This window comes from Musca autumnalis, unplaced genomic scaffold, assembly GCF_047663935.1.
Source record: "Musca autumnalis isolate F117 unplaced genomic scaffold, ASM4766393v1 scaffold_3, whole genome shotgun sequence".
In the NCBI taxonomy this organism is placed as follows: Eukaryota; Metazoa; Arthropoda; class Insecta; order Diptera; family Muscidae; genus Musca; species Musca autumnalis.
Window position 1 is genome coordinate 141,444,080 of NW_027411866.1, and position 17,020 is coordinate 141,461,099.

Here is a 17,020-nt window from a genome sequence, read left to right on the forward strand (position 1 = left end):
TGGGAATACCAATTCCCGTGATGCGCGTTGTAGTCGCCTAAAATAAGTTTATTATTCCCTTGCAGGAGGTGGAAAATGCTAGGGTGATAACTGGCCCCAATGCTGTTAATTTGTCTAATGTATACGTTGACGATTGCAATTTCAGCATGCTCGGAATGGTCTAAATGGTCGAAATGAATACTCAATTTTAGCAATATCGCTTTAAAAACTTCAAAATATTGAACATCAGGATGTACCGTTCTATGGGGGCTATAACAAAACGTGGGCATTTACTGACAAATTTCTGATAATAACGCCAAAAACGTCGCCAAACGCCTTGAAAATGTCGAAAATAGGGCGGTATCGGAATCGGGCTATAACAAAAGGTTGACCTGCATCGATAATTTCTAGAGTTTTGTAGCCCCAAAGAAGATGAAATACCACATCGTACGCATACCGATGGATGGATACTGTAAATATGTGTCCACATAAAAATATGTATTTCATTTTAGGTCTAAAACTTATGAAATTATTTACATTGACCCACTGTGTGAATCGTTCATACTGGAGGTACAAGCGTTCAAAAAACATTTTCTTTCCATGTGTTGTGTACAGTACAATGAGTCGCAATTGTTATTTGTACATACATACAACCACCCAGCATACTTGCCCAATACACAACGCCAAACGGGGAGGGGGAAGCTTCAACGCCATCATATGGACAGCGATGTGACGCAACGCTTGACAGATAAAGTTCTACTTGTTAAAGGGTCGCGATGAGGCGAAGAGGAGGTACTGGATTAATTCAAAGCCGCGACTTGATGATTGTTGAAAAACGCGCAAATATGTACGCCCAGTCTGTCGCTTAACTGTACGTATGGCTGTCTGTCCGTCCGTCCATTCAATTCAATTTATTCGATTGAGTCTCTCCCTCACCAGAGTGTAGAAAATAAGGCATTCTTAAAGTACGCGCCTAGAAAGTGTTTTGCATCTTGTAACGGCGAACCCATCACTCAGTTGATATTCAATTTGCAAACTTAACGTGTCGCAGGCGCAATGCCGCAGGTTCCATTTCTTTTGTAATGAAAAAGCATAAAACGGGGGTGAACTGATACGATTTAATTACAAATTAAAAACGAACTCGATTTTTATAAAGTTTTGTAACATCCATGTGTATTTGTGTTAGTTAGACGTTCACATTGAAATATGTATCAGTTGCAAATAAGAGCTCAGCTAAACTACCCAACCAAGTAATTGAGCTTATAATAATAAACAAAATAAATAATAAAAAAATGTAATTAACCAAAACAAAAAAGTGCAAAAAACCAGCAAAACAAAAACAACATGTCTGAATGTTAACTGCAATATTAACAGCAAACGCTCCGCTGGAAGTACGTGTCGAAATTTGAATAATCGAATTGAACAACTGTGACGGACGGCGGGCTGGGCATTCTCAGTTTGATGGAATTCAGCGGCGGAACAAATTCGTCAGTACATTGAAGCGCTTTAAAAACGAAAACGTTTTCAATGGCATGTGCGGGTGTGCTTATGATTTATTGGTGAATTTGTGATAAAAATATTAAAATAATTTTTTATCTAAACAAAACAAAAAAAAATCAAAAACAAAAAAAAAATAGTAAACACAAATTATAATAGTGCCGTTAATTTAAATGTTATGTCGATTTAAAGTAAAAAAAAATAAAATTTAACATAACAACAATACATGATCCAGAATTCGATTTAATTCCCAAATCAATTCTCCATAATTTTCCATTACCAACTAAAGTTTCGGCGGTGCTGTAACCAATAAACAATATTTGTCAAATGAACCACTCCATCAAATTGGATTTTTCATTCAAAACTGAAACGAAACGAAACAAAACAAACAACTCCCAAAGAGGGTGTGTGTAATTCGAGTGTGTGTGGATTTTGTGTGCGTGCCTGTGTATTGTATTTGTTGTGGAAATTATAAAATTGATTGCCATACTTATTTTCAATTCAATAATACATTTGTGCTGTCGCATCACATGCTATGTGAAAATACCGACTGGTTTTCTCCTCGGCTTGCTGATAACATCGGATTAATCATTTAACCTTAAGTGATGACAGAAAAAATAACTCGGACTTTTCTCTCTCCCTTTCATCTTTGCGATCCATTGCAATATAAACACAATTTGTATACAAATAAAACGTGATCAAGTGGCTTTAAATTAAGAGTGAAATTTTTAATCTTAAAGTAGCCAGTTGTCGACCATTCGAGAGCTATTTTTATATTTCCGCAAGCTGTTGATTGGTTGTGGTTACTATATCGCTAAAAGAAATTATTAGATTCACTTTTGGCAGTTTTGTTGAGATGTGTATTATTTTATTGTTGTAAAATAATTTCAGCTTAATCTCGGGTTTAGCTGGTTTTAAATTTTTAAAACAACAAGTTTTATTTAAAGTGGGATGTAGTTAAAATTGATTTAATTTCGGGAAAGGCAAAGAATACTAGTTTCGTCCAACGCCACTTGGAAATTATCTTTATATGGACTACACTTTCAAAGTGGTACAAATGCTCTGCAAAGGCATCCATTCCACCATTAAAGCTCATCTAAAATAAGTGGACTAGCCATCCGTGATTTTCATTTTAGTGACATTTTTAAAATATTGGGGAGAAGTACCGGAAGTTGTGGACCGGTATTGCCCCATGAAACTAAGTTTGGATATAAAATGACGATGACCAAATGTTGGACCAAATCGATTGAACAGTTCGAGAGTTATCGTGCTCTCCGACAGCCACATATGGTGACATAGAGATTTTTACACCTTTCGGGCTGTTTTCCTAAGAAATACGGACTTGCCCCTGAAAAAACTTTTACCGTCGTAATGGAGGTTGCGAATGCAAATCGCTTCAACAAAAATCAAAGGGATTCGAGAGCAGGTAGACAAATATAGTCCATATTCGAACCTGATCTATATCTGGTAGATATATTAGGATGTGCAAAGTATGGATTACATCGGTCACTCCCTTCAAGAGTTATCGTGTTTTTCCGAACATTTTGAACCTTTGTGGGGGAGGTACCTGAAGGAGTAGACCGATATGGCTTATCTTTTAATTTAAACTATGCTTGGACAAAATATTACGGAGGCCAAATTTTGGACCGAATCGGCAGATCCGTTCGAGAGTTATCTTGCGCTCCATCCACTATACACGGGTTATAGGGGCTTTTTGCACCTTTCAGGCTATTTTCTCAGGAAGTATGGACTTGCCCCTGATGAAACTTGTACCATCGTATGGGGGCAATGAATACAACCTGCGATTCGAGAGCAGGTCCTAATCTGATCTTATCCGAAATTTTGTGTGGGAGGTACCCGAAGGAGTGGACCGCTTGAGTCCATTTTGGAACCTCATCTAAGTCTGGTAGAAATTTCCCGATGTTCAAAGTATGGACCAAATCAGTTACTTCCTTCAAGAGTTATTGTCCGCACAAATTTTCCGAACATTTCCGAACTTTTGTGGGGGAGGTACCGGAGGGAGTGGACCGATATATCCCATCTTCGAACTTAAACTATGTTTGGACAAAATATTGCGAAAGCCAAATTTTGGACCAAATCGGTTCACCCTTCGAGAGTTATCGTGCGCACCGGCCAGCCAGACAGACAGACGGACGGACATTGCTAAATCGGCTCCAAATTGTCTGAAACACATTTTGTCCGAACATACTTGGGGTCTAAAACCATTTTTTCGATGAGGCACATTTTGCCCGTATGAACTTCGAGAGGTACCGTTCTCAAAACGTCGACCTATACTCACAAATTTCTAACGGAAAGTTTTTAGACTCAAAGAGGAATAAATACCAAATTTCCGATATTTCGGTAAGCTTAGCTACATTATCTTCAAAGTACCGAATATAAAGAGGTACGCTTCTATGTCGGATATAGAAAAGCGTAGACCTATACTGATAATTAACTTCTGGAATATTTTATAACCCCATGGAAGACTAAATACCAAATTTCAATAATTTCGGTGGGATATTGAGGCCACAACCTCCAAAATACCGAAAATCGGGAGGTACCGTTCTATGGGGGCTATATGCAGGCGTGGACCTATACCAACAAATTTCATGTGGAAAGTTTTATACCCCAAATGAAGACTAAATACGAAATTTCAATTGTGGCAACAACCTTCAAAATACCGAAATCAGGAGGTACCCTTATATGGGGGCTATATGAATGCGTGGACCTATACCAACAAATTTCAGGGGAAAGTTGTATGCTCCCAACGAAGGCTAAGTACCAAATTCAGCGATTTCGGTGTGATAATGAAGCTAAAACCTTCACATTACCGAAAATCGGCTGGTACAGTTTTATGGAGGCTATATCACAACGTGGACCGATATAGCCTGTTTGCAATACCAAACATCCTAGGCGTAATAGAAATTTCTGTAACAAATTACAAAGCTCTATCTTAAAAATTGCGTGCTGTATCTTGATTTCAACAGACGGACGGACAGACGGACATGGTTATATCGACTTAGAATTTTACCCTTATCAAGAATATATATACTTTATAGAGTCTCCGATGAATATTTTTATATGTTACAAACGGAATGGCAAATTTAAATTTAAAGGGTATAATAAAGTCAGCACAATCTTCATACTAACATTGTTACAGTAGAACTTTGACTTATAAATCCCGAGCTGAATCCTGTAATTCATGGGAACCTAAATCCATGTTGAGTCAAATCTCCAAAAAGATGGTTCCAGGCTAATAAACACGGTTACTTCAGTTCCTTTAAAGTTCATAAAATCATACTTACTTACTATAGCAGGTGAAACGTTCTGAAAATTGATCCAAAGGTCCATGTTATGGTATAGCCCCCCCCCCCCCATATAACGGTAACTCCTGATTTTCTGTATCTTTAAGGGGTTGGCTACATTTTTGGACTGAACTACCTACCTAACCCGTAATTTAATATTTGAGGTTCTCTGCAGTCACGAAACTTCTATACAATAAATTGTTAACATAGTTTCCTGTTTTGGTATAGCCCGCTTTTAACGGTACCTCAGGATTTTATGAATTTTGTGCAATTTAGCTAGATTTGTTGACCGAACTGTCTGCAATTTGACATTTGAGGTTCCCAGTGGTCACAAAACTTATTCGCCAAATATTACCAACTTGAGTCCACACTTTGATGTACATCTCGTTCCATTGAAGACATTTTAATATACATATTTTTGACACTCACTGTACATTTCCAGTCCTTATTTAGAATTTTGAGGCATCCGTTGTTGAAAAACTTTTGCATCTAAAATTACTGACAGGAAAGGAAACTAATTATTCCATTATAGATCAGAATATTTTATGGTGGATGATATAAAAGTTCGGTCTGGCCAAAATTAACATTTGTTTACTTGTTCTGCTTAATATGGCTCTGGGTCTATCTACAGTTCTAGGAATGTGGCTGATTCGATGGGTTGTAACCACAATGCAAGTGGAGTAGGTGCAGAAGGTTTGGCAGGGCAGAGTGCTGGGCAGATATGGTTTGCGCAGTGTCATCAATCCCCATCCTATAAGAATTTAGACGGCTGCACCATACCGAGCATAGTTAAGCTCAATCTACTCTGATTTATTGTGACAGCTAACTCTCCTCAGCTGCGATAGATGGGATATGCACACCGAGGACCGATAGTTGTTTATGACATCAGGGTCTGCATTTGTGATATTCAAACCCCTTTTGATAGGCTTGCTGATCTAGCGCTTCTCTTTTGTAACGCTGAACTTCTCTTTCCAGATCATAAACATCCCTCCTGACATGCCTGGATGGGTGTCTTAACCACCAAGATTTCAATGGCTCTCACGGTAACACTCGAGTTAGTACAGTAACGAGAGCATGTTATTGTGTTGCTCTACTGTAAGAATCATTTTCTCCTCATGTAGATGGTTCACTGAGGCACACTGTAGCATTATGACAGTTTTGAATATTTTTTCGATCGCATTGCATATCTTACTACGAACCGACCTATCGCGTTATTTGTGGTCAGCAAGGTTTTATTCCGTATGCACCCCACGTGCTAGGCTAGGGCTAGGGACTTGAGGACTCTGTTCCTACATATCAGACTGACGCAGATAGCTTTGACATACGCCTATGACGTTAACATGCTATCGAATGTGACCTCTAGAATCTTGGGGTAGTTGGTGTTCGGATTCTACTACAATTTACCACGGTATTCAGTCTTTCACAAATGACTAAGGGAAGGTTCCTGACGCCAAGATCGTACTATTATCCTAAAGTGTTACGATCTCCATTCCGTCTGGGACTTGGACTTATTGTTCCTGTACATATATAATTGATTGTCCAACGTTTCAAACTTGGCCGGACGGTTGTCTGTCCGATATCCTCAAACAGTTATTAAATGCTTTGGTACATTCAAGCGCCACCATCATTGTTCTATCACACGTCTTGCTCTTGTTGAGTCCTCGACTGATATGTGTGGAGATGACATGCATGTTGTTGTGCTGTGCTGCTTACAGTACCCATGTTGATGATCGGCAACTGGATAGCTATTTCTGACGCTGGGGAGCAGTAAGGCCTCAAGAGTATTTGATGCAGGCAACAACTGCGAAATCGGTCTGACATCCTTTTCCAGACTTCGCGAACGTTGGGGGTGACTAGCGACATGTTAAGAACTTTTGAAATATACTTGACCTCCGGTTCATCAAGCTGATTCAGTATTAACATGGAGATTCCATGAGGGCCCAATGCTTTGAATAACACTGTGAACCAACATTTTGGGGGGTGAAAAATTCCTTGTGGGGATGATAGCGCTTGATGAGTATATTCAGAACCCCAAAGGGCAGATCCGCCGTGAGTCGAACTTTTGAGTTATGGCGTGATGAATTTTTCACTGGATACCCTATAAGCCGTCAGAAACTAGCGGTATATCTTTGTTCGCAGTTGTTCTAGCTTATTTTTAAGATAACATGTCTGCAGTCAAATGTAATGAGGATCTTTTTCGTAGAACATTTCGACCTTCTAACTCGCTTGGTTCCATGTCCTTTTCGTCCTTTATTTTAAGAGCCGCTATAAAAGTATTACAAGATGACGTTTTTCAGCTTCGAAATGTTCTGCAAAAATGTCGGCCAGACAATTTTAGGTGCGGTTCTCATTGATTTTGTCGCGTTTTCATAGTCATTTTTATATTTACCTCTGTTTGCTCAGAAAAAAATGTGTTTTGTGTTTTTGTATGTTTTGCAACGTATGTATATACAAAATACAAAAAACAAAATATGGTCTTTTTCTGAACAAAAACAGGGTAAATGCACAAAACGACCACGACAATGCGACAAAATCGATTTGTTGTCAATGAGAGCCGTACCTAAAATTTTCTGGCCGACATTTTTGCAGAACATTTCGAAGCTGAAAAACGTCATCTTGTGGTACTTTTATAGCAGCTCTTAAAATAAAGGACGAAAAGGACATGGAAGGAAGCGAGTTAGAAAGTCGAAATGCTCTACGAATAAGATTCTCATTAGATTTGACTGCAGACATGTTATCTTAAAAATAAGCTAGAATAACTGCGAACAAAGATATACCGCTAGTTTCTGACGGCTTATAGGGTATCCAGTGAAAAATTCATCACGCCATAACTCAAAAGTTCGACTCACGGCGGATCTGCCCTTCGGGGTTCTGAATATACTCATCAAGGGCTTTCACCCCCACAAGGAATTTTCCACCCCCCAGACCTCGAGCTCCATTTTGTTGCACAGTGTAATTTAGCATTCGATTATGGTATCACTCACTTGCGCACCTATTCGGAACAGTCAGCGTAACGTTGTCGAAAGTGACTTAAGTCCTATTTTTTTCCTTCCAGAATTCGAGAGTGACTTAACGGAGCAAATTTGGGCTCATTTCGGTTATTCGATTAGGAAGTAGCGACTGCAGCAGTCATGTCGTGTGTGCCACTCGAACATTAGAAAAGTTGGGCAGATATCTGAAGCGGTGATTTGTGAACTCTCTGAAACTAGGCCAATTAGATTTCCCATGAATGATGAAAGTGCGGAAGGTGGAGACAGTTAGCGTGAGAGGGTCTAAAAAAAAAAGAAAAAAAAACAAGTAAGAACGGCGTTTTGTTATACCCTCCACCACGAGTTGTATTGAAGTAAAATGGAACAATTACTTTCCTTTTGCTTATGAAGAAGACTAAATACCAAATTTCAGGAAGTCCGGCAAAACAAAGTGGCTAACCTTCAAAATACCGAAATTCGGGCCATATATAGCCATGAGGGCTATATCAAAACGTCGATCTATACCTACAAATTTCTAACGGAAAGTTTTTAGACTCAAAGAAGACTAAATACGAAATTTGCGATATTTCTGTAAAACCTTTAAATCGAGAGATACGCTTCTATAAGAACCCTCGGACCTGTATTGATAATTCGTTTATGGTATATTTTATAACCCCATGAAAGACTAAATAACAAATTTCAGTCGTCCGGTGGGATATTGACGTCACAACCTTCAGAATTAGGAAAATCGGGAGGTACCGTTCTAAGGGGGCTATATCGAAACGAAGACCTATACCGACGAATTTCAGTCAGAAATGCTCTTACATCAAACAAAGACTAAATTTCAGCCATTTCGTCGAGTTGGTGTGGTCACTACCTTCAAAATACCGAAAATCGGGAGGTACGTTTTGTGGGGGCTATATGAAGGCGTGGATATATACCGACCAATTTCATATGCAGCGTTTAATGCCCCAAATGAAGACCAAGTACCAAATGTCTGCCATTTCCAATACCAATCATCCTAGGAGTAATACAAACTTCTATACTATATCACAAAGCTCTATCTTAAAAATTGCGAAATGTATCTTGATTTCAACAGACTGACGGCGGACTGACGGACATGGTTATGTCGACTTAGAATTTTACACTGATGAAGAATAAAAATACTAATATAGGGTGTATAACCCAAAGTACATCTATTTATGGGCGGGATGTATACGTTAAGCAACTCTACCTCGGCAGTTACACGCTTACTGCTAACCCCAAGCATGCATTTTCAGGGATTGGAACAGAAACGGCTGGTGTTAAGTGATCCATAGGCGGCAGCTGTTGTTGGTACTGTCGGGGAGCCTCGTATTCTGATAAGCAGGTCGACTCAATGCAGCTGTATTCAAGCAGAATGCAGCAACATAGTCCCTATCGTAGTCTCTCACTTGGACGAGCAACCACTGAGATGCACCCACTCTCAGCAACTATTGTATCTCACCCAAGCCTGACTGTAGTGACTGCGGATGTGACAAACACCAAAAGACTCTGGAGGAGACATTCTGGAACGTTTCAAATACAAACTTATATACGCTGAGGTGGCTGGCCGGAACGCGGATGTTGTGTGAAACGGGTCAATCCGGTGTCAACTTAAGCCGGCGTATATAATGGAACCAGCCGACTTCAGTAGCCCTATTCTGTAACTTTTATCGATTAAAAAATTGTTAAAATTTCTTTTGTTTTTGTAACAACTACAAAACAAACAAATGAAATTGTTGTAAAATTAACAATGAGTAAAGTTGTTAAAAAGTTACTGAATAGGGGGGCAGGTGTTTTGAAGTTTTTAATTACACCCTCCACCATAATATGGAGGGTATAATTAAATTTTTTCATTCATGATATAGAACGGTACCACTCGATTTTCGGTATTATGAAGGTTTTAGCTTCATTATCACACCGAAATGGATGAAAGTGTTAGTTGGTGGTATAAAACTTTCCCCCCCATAATTTTGTTGGTATGGGTCCACGCCTTCATATAGACCCCATAGAACGGTACCTCCCGATTTTCGGTATTTTGAAGGTTATGGCCACAATAATCCATTGAAATGGCTGAAATTTGGTATTTTGTCTTCGTTAGGAGTGTTCAACTTTCCCCTCTAAATTTGTCGGTATAGGTCCACGCCTCCATATGGCCCCCTTAGAACGGTACCTCCCGATTTTCGGTATTTTGAAAGTTGTGACGTCAATATTCATCCAAAGTGGCTGGTATTTGGTATTTAGTCTTCGTTCGCGTAATAAAATTTTCCCACAGAAATTTCTTGGTACAGGCCCACGCCTTAATACTGGTACAGCCCCCACAGGACGAAACCACCCGATTTTCGGATTTTGATGGTTTTAGCTTCGTTATCACACCGAAATGGCTGAAATTTGGTACTTTACCTTCGCAGGGAATATACAATTTTCCCCCAGAATTTTGTTGGTATGGGTCCACGCCTTCATATAGCCCCAAGGAACGGTTCCGGTATTTTGAAGGTTGTGGCCTCAATATTTCTCCGATATTGCTGAAATTTGGTATTTAATTTTGTCCTCATTTGAGTTATAAAACTTTCCATATGAAATTTGTCGGTATTGGTCCACGCCTTCATATAGCCCCCATTGAACGGTACCTCCCGATTTCCCTTTTTTGGAGGGTTGTGGCCTCAACAACAAACAGAAATGGCTGCGATTTGGTATTTACTCTGACGTTAATATCCCACCGAAATTACTGAAATTTGTTATTTAGTCTTTCATGGGGTTATAAAATGTTCCAGAAAAGAATTATCGGTATAGGTCCACGTCTTCCTATATCCCCCATAGAAGCGTACCTCGTGATTTACGGTATTTTTTAGGTTTTAACCACATTATCCTATTGAAATAAATTTGGTATTTAGTCTTCTTTGAGTCTAAAAACTTTACGCCAGAAATTTGTCGGTATAGATCGACGTTTTAATATAGCCCCCATAGAACGGTACTTCCCGAATTTCCTTATTTTGAAGGTTAGCGATATTGTTTTACCGAAATTGCTGAAATTTGGCGTTAAGTCTTTTTCATAAACGAAAGGAAACTAATTGTTTCATTTTACTTTAATACCACTCCTGGTTAAGGGTATAACAAGTTCGGCCCGGCCGAACTTAAAGCCGTTCTTACTTGTTGTTTGCGTAGCAATATGGAAAGAAAATTAGAGAAAAATAAAACACGATGTGAAAGTATTTTTTCTAATCGCAGTGGACTGTATTTTTATTGATTTAACGTTCGTGGAACGGTATTACCTTTGTACAAAGGGTTTGACGAGTAGGACGTGATCCTATCGTTGGTGTTAGTTTTAATAACTCTAGCGTAGATACTGAGAGGCGGGCTTTTCACAAACGTCACTCATTAGATTCTGTCATTACCTTTCATTTTATGTACGAAGTACATAGTCGTATTTTAAGGTAGTAGACAGACTCCAATGAGGAGAAAAAGCATCTTTGATACAAATTTAAAAATTAAAATGGGTTTAATAAAACCTCATAGCAAATTGTTCATTCCGCCGGCCTTGCAATATCCAGCTATGTTGCAAAATTAGATGTTAGTTATTTAAAAAAGTACTTTACATTCGTGTGCCCGTGGGGCACGATCGTGCAATGCCTCGTGGAGACCTTGATCATCATGTAAAGATTGTAAAAGGTGATTGAAGACCACCTCTTACAGATTTACGTGGCGAGACCACAAGTTTCTCCTGGAGGAACTCCGAGGAGTCGCCGAGGGCGAAATTAATTTGTATAAAAATAGGACTGTATTCTCCGAAGGAGGTACAGTACCAGCTGTCCTTTTTGCCGTAGGCTTCATGTGGAGTGGCTTTTTAATCAGCTTGTTGTTCCTTGTCGTGCATGGGGACGTCATCCTCACACCATCGTCGCAACCATCATTCGAAATTTTCCAAGTCATAAGAAAAATGGAGAGGAAGCGAGAATTAAACAATAAAACAAACTTTTAGGTCAGAAGGACCTCTTAACCGTTGGTCGTTTTACATATATATAGCCCGATGCTTCGCGGCTCTAACACGGTCATCAAAGCTATATTTTTTCAATAACACGAAAAAGTAGTGAGGTCGCGTAGACGCCTCGAATCATGGTCTATTATTAATTAACTCCGTGGGAGTGGGAATATGGATGATTGAGTGCCGTCGGGATTAAATTTCGTTGTCAGTATCAGTATTGATACCCTCTTTCGAACATAGATAAATATTTTTGCCCCGGAGGAGCTTGAATGAAATATCCAGTGACGGAATATTTTTGGACTTTTTATTAATCAAAATTTCAATCAAATGCCTAATGAAGATTTTGGGATGTGCCCATTAAAACCAATAAGATAGACGGCCGTAGGGCCAAAATTTAAGTAGATGGTCGTAGAACCAATACTTGCGTAGCAAGTGGTGGAGAAGTGTAGGCGATGTAATCTCTGTTTTCCGTGGGAAAACTAACCTAGCATGGCTTACTAACCCGTCAACACATACACCACCGAAGGTTAAGTGCATGACTGTCAATAACGTCCGCATGGATAAATTGGAGCCCAAAGACTCAATGTCCCCAGTCTTCTATCCTAACTATTTCAAGGAGAATCCCTAAATAGAAGGCCCAGTACGGGTGGATGGCATTGAACCTGTAAGGATCCAGCCGAAGACTGTACTTTGCGCTATCAACGAACCTAATATCTTAGTATGAGAACCCTGTGCCAGAATCTTCGGATAAAGATCTGCACCAAGAAGAAGGTCAACAGAATGGGAAGAGAATGGATCGGGGTCCGCCAAACGTAGATTTGGCAATTGTGGTAGAGTGTCAGTTGGGATGGAACAGGAGGGCAGATTATCTGCAATGGTCGGGACGACAAGAGCAGTTGTGTCCATTGAATGCGTAGCGTCCAAAGGAGACACAATGTGAATGGAACATTCTTTGTCAGAAATTACAGAAACTGACCTACTCACACCCAAAATTGAGGCTCTAACTGCATTTGTGGCAATACCTATTCTACTCTGCATATTTTCAGAAATGAAAGATGATTCAGAAGCAGGATCGATTAAAGCTCTGGCTGGGTACGTAGTACCTTGGTGCATAATATGGACCATCGCCGTGCCTAACAATATTTCCCTATTCTGAGTGGTATGGAATACTTGTCTAGAATTAGACCCAGATGGATGACCTGTAGAGGTAGAAGGGGAATTTAAAGCAACTAAACTCCTGGAATCAGGCGACGTCGGAGACGTACGATGCGGTGAGACCTCCCTATGTAACAGGGTGTGATGCCTTTTGTTGCATATAGTACAATTATGTACACTATTACAGTGTGAAGCCTTGTGTCCGTGAGACAAACAGTTAAGACAACAGTAATGTTTCTTAACTGCACTTATCCTTTCAGGAACTGAAAATCTAAGGAATTTTTGACAAACCCTAAGATGATGTCTTTGTCGTGAACAAAGAGCACATGATTTAGGCGAGGGTGCGCGAGAATACCGTGAAGAACGAGGTGTGCTTTGTGGCGTGGCCACAGATGTTTTAATGCTTCCACCATTCGTGGAATGGGAAAGTCTTTTATTGTGATTTAGAGGTTCGACGTAGTCTATGCCCCTAATATCACGTAAGCAGGTCAGAGTTTGGATTCTTTCCGTGAGAAATTGATCCAAATCTGCCCACGAGGACAATGCAGACTTGTTTTTAATGCATTGTTCCCATAGCACAACGCAGTGTTTAGGTAATCTCTGAAGACAAAGGAAAACTAGAATTGGATCCCAGTCTTCTGTCGGCACGTCATAATTAGACATGGACGAAATACACCCGTTTATGCCTCTTTGCAAAGTCTTCAACCCTAAACTAGTTTCCTCTTCTAAAACTGGTAGGTCAAAGAGGCGTTTTAGTTGGTGGTTCACCAAAATACGTGGATTGTCGTAAGTTTGTTGCAAAGCATTCCACGCCAGACTAAAATTTGTGTGGGTAAGCGAAAACTTAGCCACTATTTCATGGGCATCACCACTGGTCTTTTTCTTTAAATGACATAAGCGTTCTATATCACTTATGCCGCTGTTGTTAATATAGAGGGCAGAAAATAAATCCCTGAACGTAGGCCAGGAGAGAAAATCGCCATTAAACACTTCGATGTCACAGGGGGGTAAATAAAGTCTGTGACCAGCATTAACATCTCCACAGGATGTGAGGGATGAGTTATTTGACGGTGTCAATCGATGTGAAACATCAGAAATGGTCGCTGTATCTTCAGTACGTGGTACTGTAGGTTTATCTATATGAGATTTTGGAGAAGTGAAAGTAGGCGACTGAGACGAGGTCCGGAGTACACCTAACTTTCTATTAATGGACGATAAAACATTCATAAAACACTTGTATGCGACATCGAATTTGATGTCGGCAGCTACAAGGTTGTCCTTATTGGAATTTTTATCTTCATATAGATAATTGAGGCATATATCAGATTGTAGTTTAACTTTTTCCCATAATGTTCTCGCCTCAGCTCCTAGCAATTCTAAGATATAAACATCGAGCTCATCGTCCCGTTGGGAACTGAAGTATGCATCAAATTTGACTAAAGCATCAGCAGCTCTGTTGAATAAATCTAAAGGAGTGAGGGGCATTTTGAATAAAATTCAGGATTAAAGTCAAAAACAAAGACAATTTGTGACACGAAATGTCGTATTGAGAAATTAAATGTAGTCGAAGACTAAATAAATTTCCTAAATAATGCACGTAGTTGTACAAATTCAATAAAATTGCACAAAAATAATTTTATTTTAAAACACGTGATGCTTCAAAATAAAATTATTTTATTGGTAAAATACACTGAGTTTATTAATAGTCGTAGACTATTTCAATAATGTATCGTGGATACGGCAATATATTTGAGGTTTAACGTGATTAAACCACAAAAAATTCTTTAAATTTTAAGAAAAATGTAAAACTAAATCCAATTTTCTCTCAGTGTATTCTAAATTTCGCAAAATATTTAGAGTGTATCGTATAATACACGTAAACTATGGCAACGTATCGAAGATAGCACTTGCCGAAAACAAATTTCCAAAAATATTAAAAAAATTGAAAATTCGCAAAACCACTTCACTAATACCGACGGTAGGGGGCACGGTGTCAAAAACACGAATAAAATTTATTTTTAGTTAATATCCGAAGGATTCAACTCAAAAAATACGAGAAAACAGCACTAAAATATCTTTACGAAAATAATTTTAATTTTTAATACACAGGAATACCCCTAATACAATCGATCGTAGTGTAAATGGTATATAAGTGCCAAATCTGCCACCCGTATTAATTAAAGGTGGAAACAATCAGCAGTAATGACAAGTGAATGACATTTATTCTTTTATATTGGAATTGTTATTGTTGTGATGATTTTTGTGTTTTTGGGGAACATGAAGAAGAGAATAAAAGGAAAACACCACAATAACAATATGTATTTATATTAAATATAAAAGAAATGTGCGAAAACACCAATAAATTAATAAACATAAAAAAATCACTGTGATTGTTGTTGCTATTATGTGAGAAAATAGTGGGCGATTTGACAATTAGTTTTGTTGGTATTTTTAAATGAATTTTACCGACGGCAATATCGTAGGTGGCGGACGGACATTAAATATTTATTGTAAAACGACAAACGGTTTTGTTTTTTTACTTTTAATTATGCACAACACTTGTAAATTTTGGTATGTCACTTTTTCACGTAATGAAATGTGTACATACCTTTGTTGTGATGGTAAAAATCGCAATTTATTGGAAAATAAATTGATGTGGTTGATCGTAGATCCTTTGTTGTTGTTGCTGCGACGTAGTCGTTGCTTTTTGCTGGTTTTTTGGGTTTTCCTTGTAAAGGCAAAGAGACCGATCGTAAAATCCGGCTCGATTGGACCAATGTTTGCGTAGCAATATGGAAAGAAAATTAGAGAAAAATAAAACACGATGTGAAAGTATTTTTTCTAATCGCAGTGGACTGTATTTTTATTGATTTAACGTTCGTGGAACGGTATTACCTTTGTACAAAGGGTTTGACGAGTAGGACGTGATCCTATCGTTGGTGTTAGTTTTAATAACTCTAGCGTAGATACTGAGAGGCGGGCTTTTCACAAACGTCACTCATTAGATTCTGTCATTACCTTTCATTTTATGTACGAAGTACATAGTCGTATTTTAAGGTAGTAGACAGACTCCAATGAGGAGAAAAAGCATCCTTGAAACAAATTTAAAAATTAAAATGGGTTTAATAAAACCTCATAGCAAATTGTTCACTTGTTTTACATTTAGGGTTGTCCGTGGTAAGAAAACTTCCCCACCACAAATCTAGGGGAGGTACAAAAAGAAATCGAACTAATCATCACACGGAATAAACAAAAAAAACCAGTAAGGAAGGGATCAAAGTCGGGCGGGGCCGACATATGATACCCTACACCACTGTGAATATGTAAAATAGAAATCGGAGCTATATCCCCATTTTAACCGATTTTGATATAATTTGGCACATTTATTTCCAGACCGAATTCAGTCACACATTCCAAATATCATTGAAATCGGACTTATATATCGTGTTTGGAGCAGAAAATACACGAAATCGGCCGAAAATATATATGGGTGCTATATCCAAATCGGAACCGATTTCTATATAATTTGGCACACTTATTTCTAGACCGAATTCAGTCAAACATTCCAAATTTCATCAAAATCGGACGTATATAGCGTGTTTGGTGCAGCAAATGCGTGAAATCGGGCGAACATATATATGGGAGCTATATCCAAATCTGAACCGATTTCGATATAATTTAGCTTATTTATTTCTAGACTGAATTCAGTCACACATTCCAAATTTCATCGAAATCGGACGTATATAGCGTGTTTGGTGCAGCAAATACGTGAAATCGGGCGAACATATATATGGGAGCTATATCCAAATCGGAACCGATTTCGATATAATTTGGCACACTTATTTCTAGACCGAATTCAGTCACACATTCAAAATTTCATCAAAATCGGACGTATATAGCGTGTTTGGTGCAGCAAATACGTGAAATCGGGCGAAAATATATATGGGAGCTATATCCAAATCTGAACCGATTTTCCCCAAAAGCAATAGCGTTCTTCCTATGGCTAAAAAAGTTGTAGTCCCCAATTTTCAGCGAAATCGGTCAACAAATGCGATCTGTATGTTGCGAACGGACGGACGGACATGCATAAATCGACTCAGAAAGTGATTCTA

At 38.7% G+C, this 17,020-nt stretch overlaps 1 protein-coding gene across 9 annotated transcripts in view; it reads left to right on the top strand.

Moving 5' to 3' along the window:
- The window catches only part of LOC141397830 (uncharacterized), a 229,366-nt gene that overhangs the window by 134,134 nt on the left and 78,212 nt on the right, over positions 1-17,020 (top strand). For 4 of the 9 annotated variants that reach the window (XM_073974577.1, XM_073974582.1, XM_073974581.1 and 1 more), the window contains exon 1: positions 999-1,538. The exons of 2 other annotated variants lie outside the window; for them this stretch is intronic. Coding sequence is in view for 1 of the 7 variants with exons in the window: in XM_073974580.1 (XP_073830681.1) it covers positions 1,512-1,538 (27 nt within the window). In the remaining 6 variants the exon portion in view is untranslated. Of the gene's footprint in view, positions 1-998; positions 1,881-17,020 lie in introns of those variants that run through there. 3 more of the 9 variants (XM_073974578.1, XM_073974579.1, XM_073974585.1) reach the window with 3 other exon arrangements.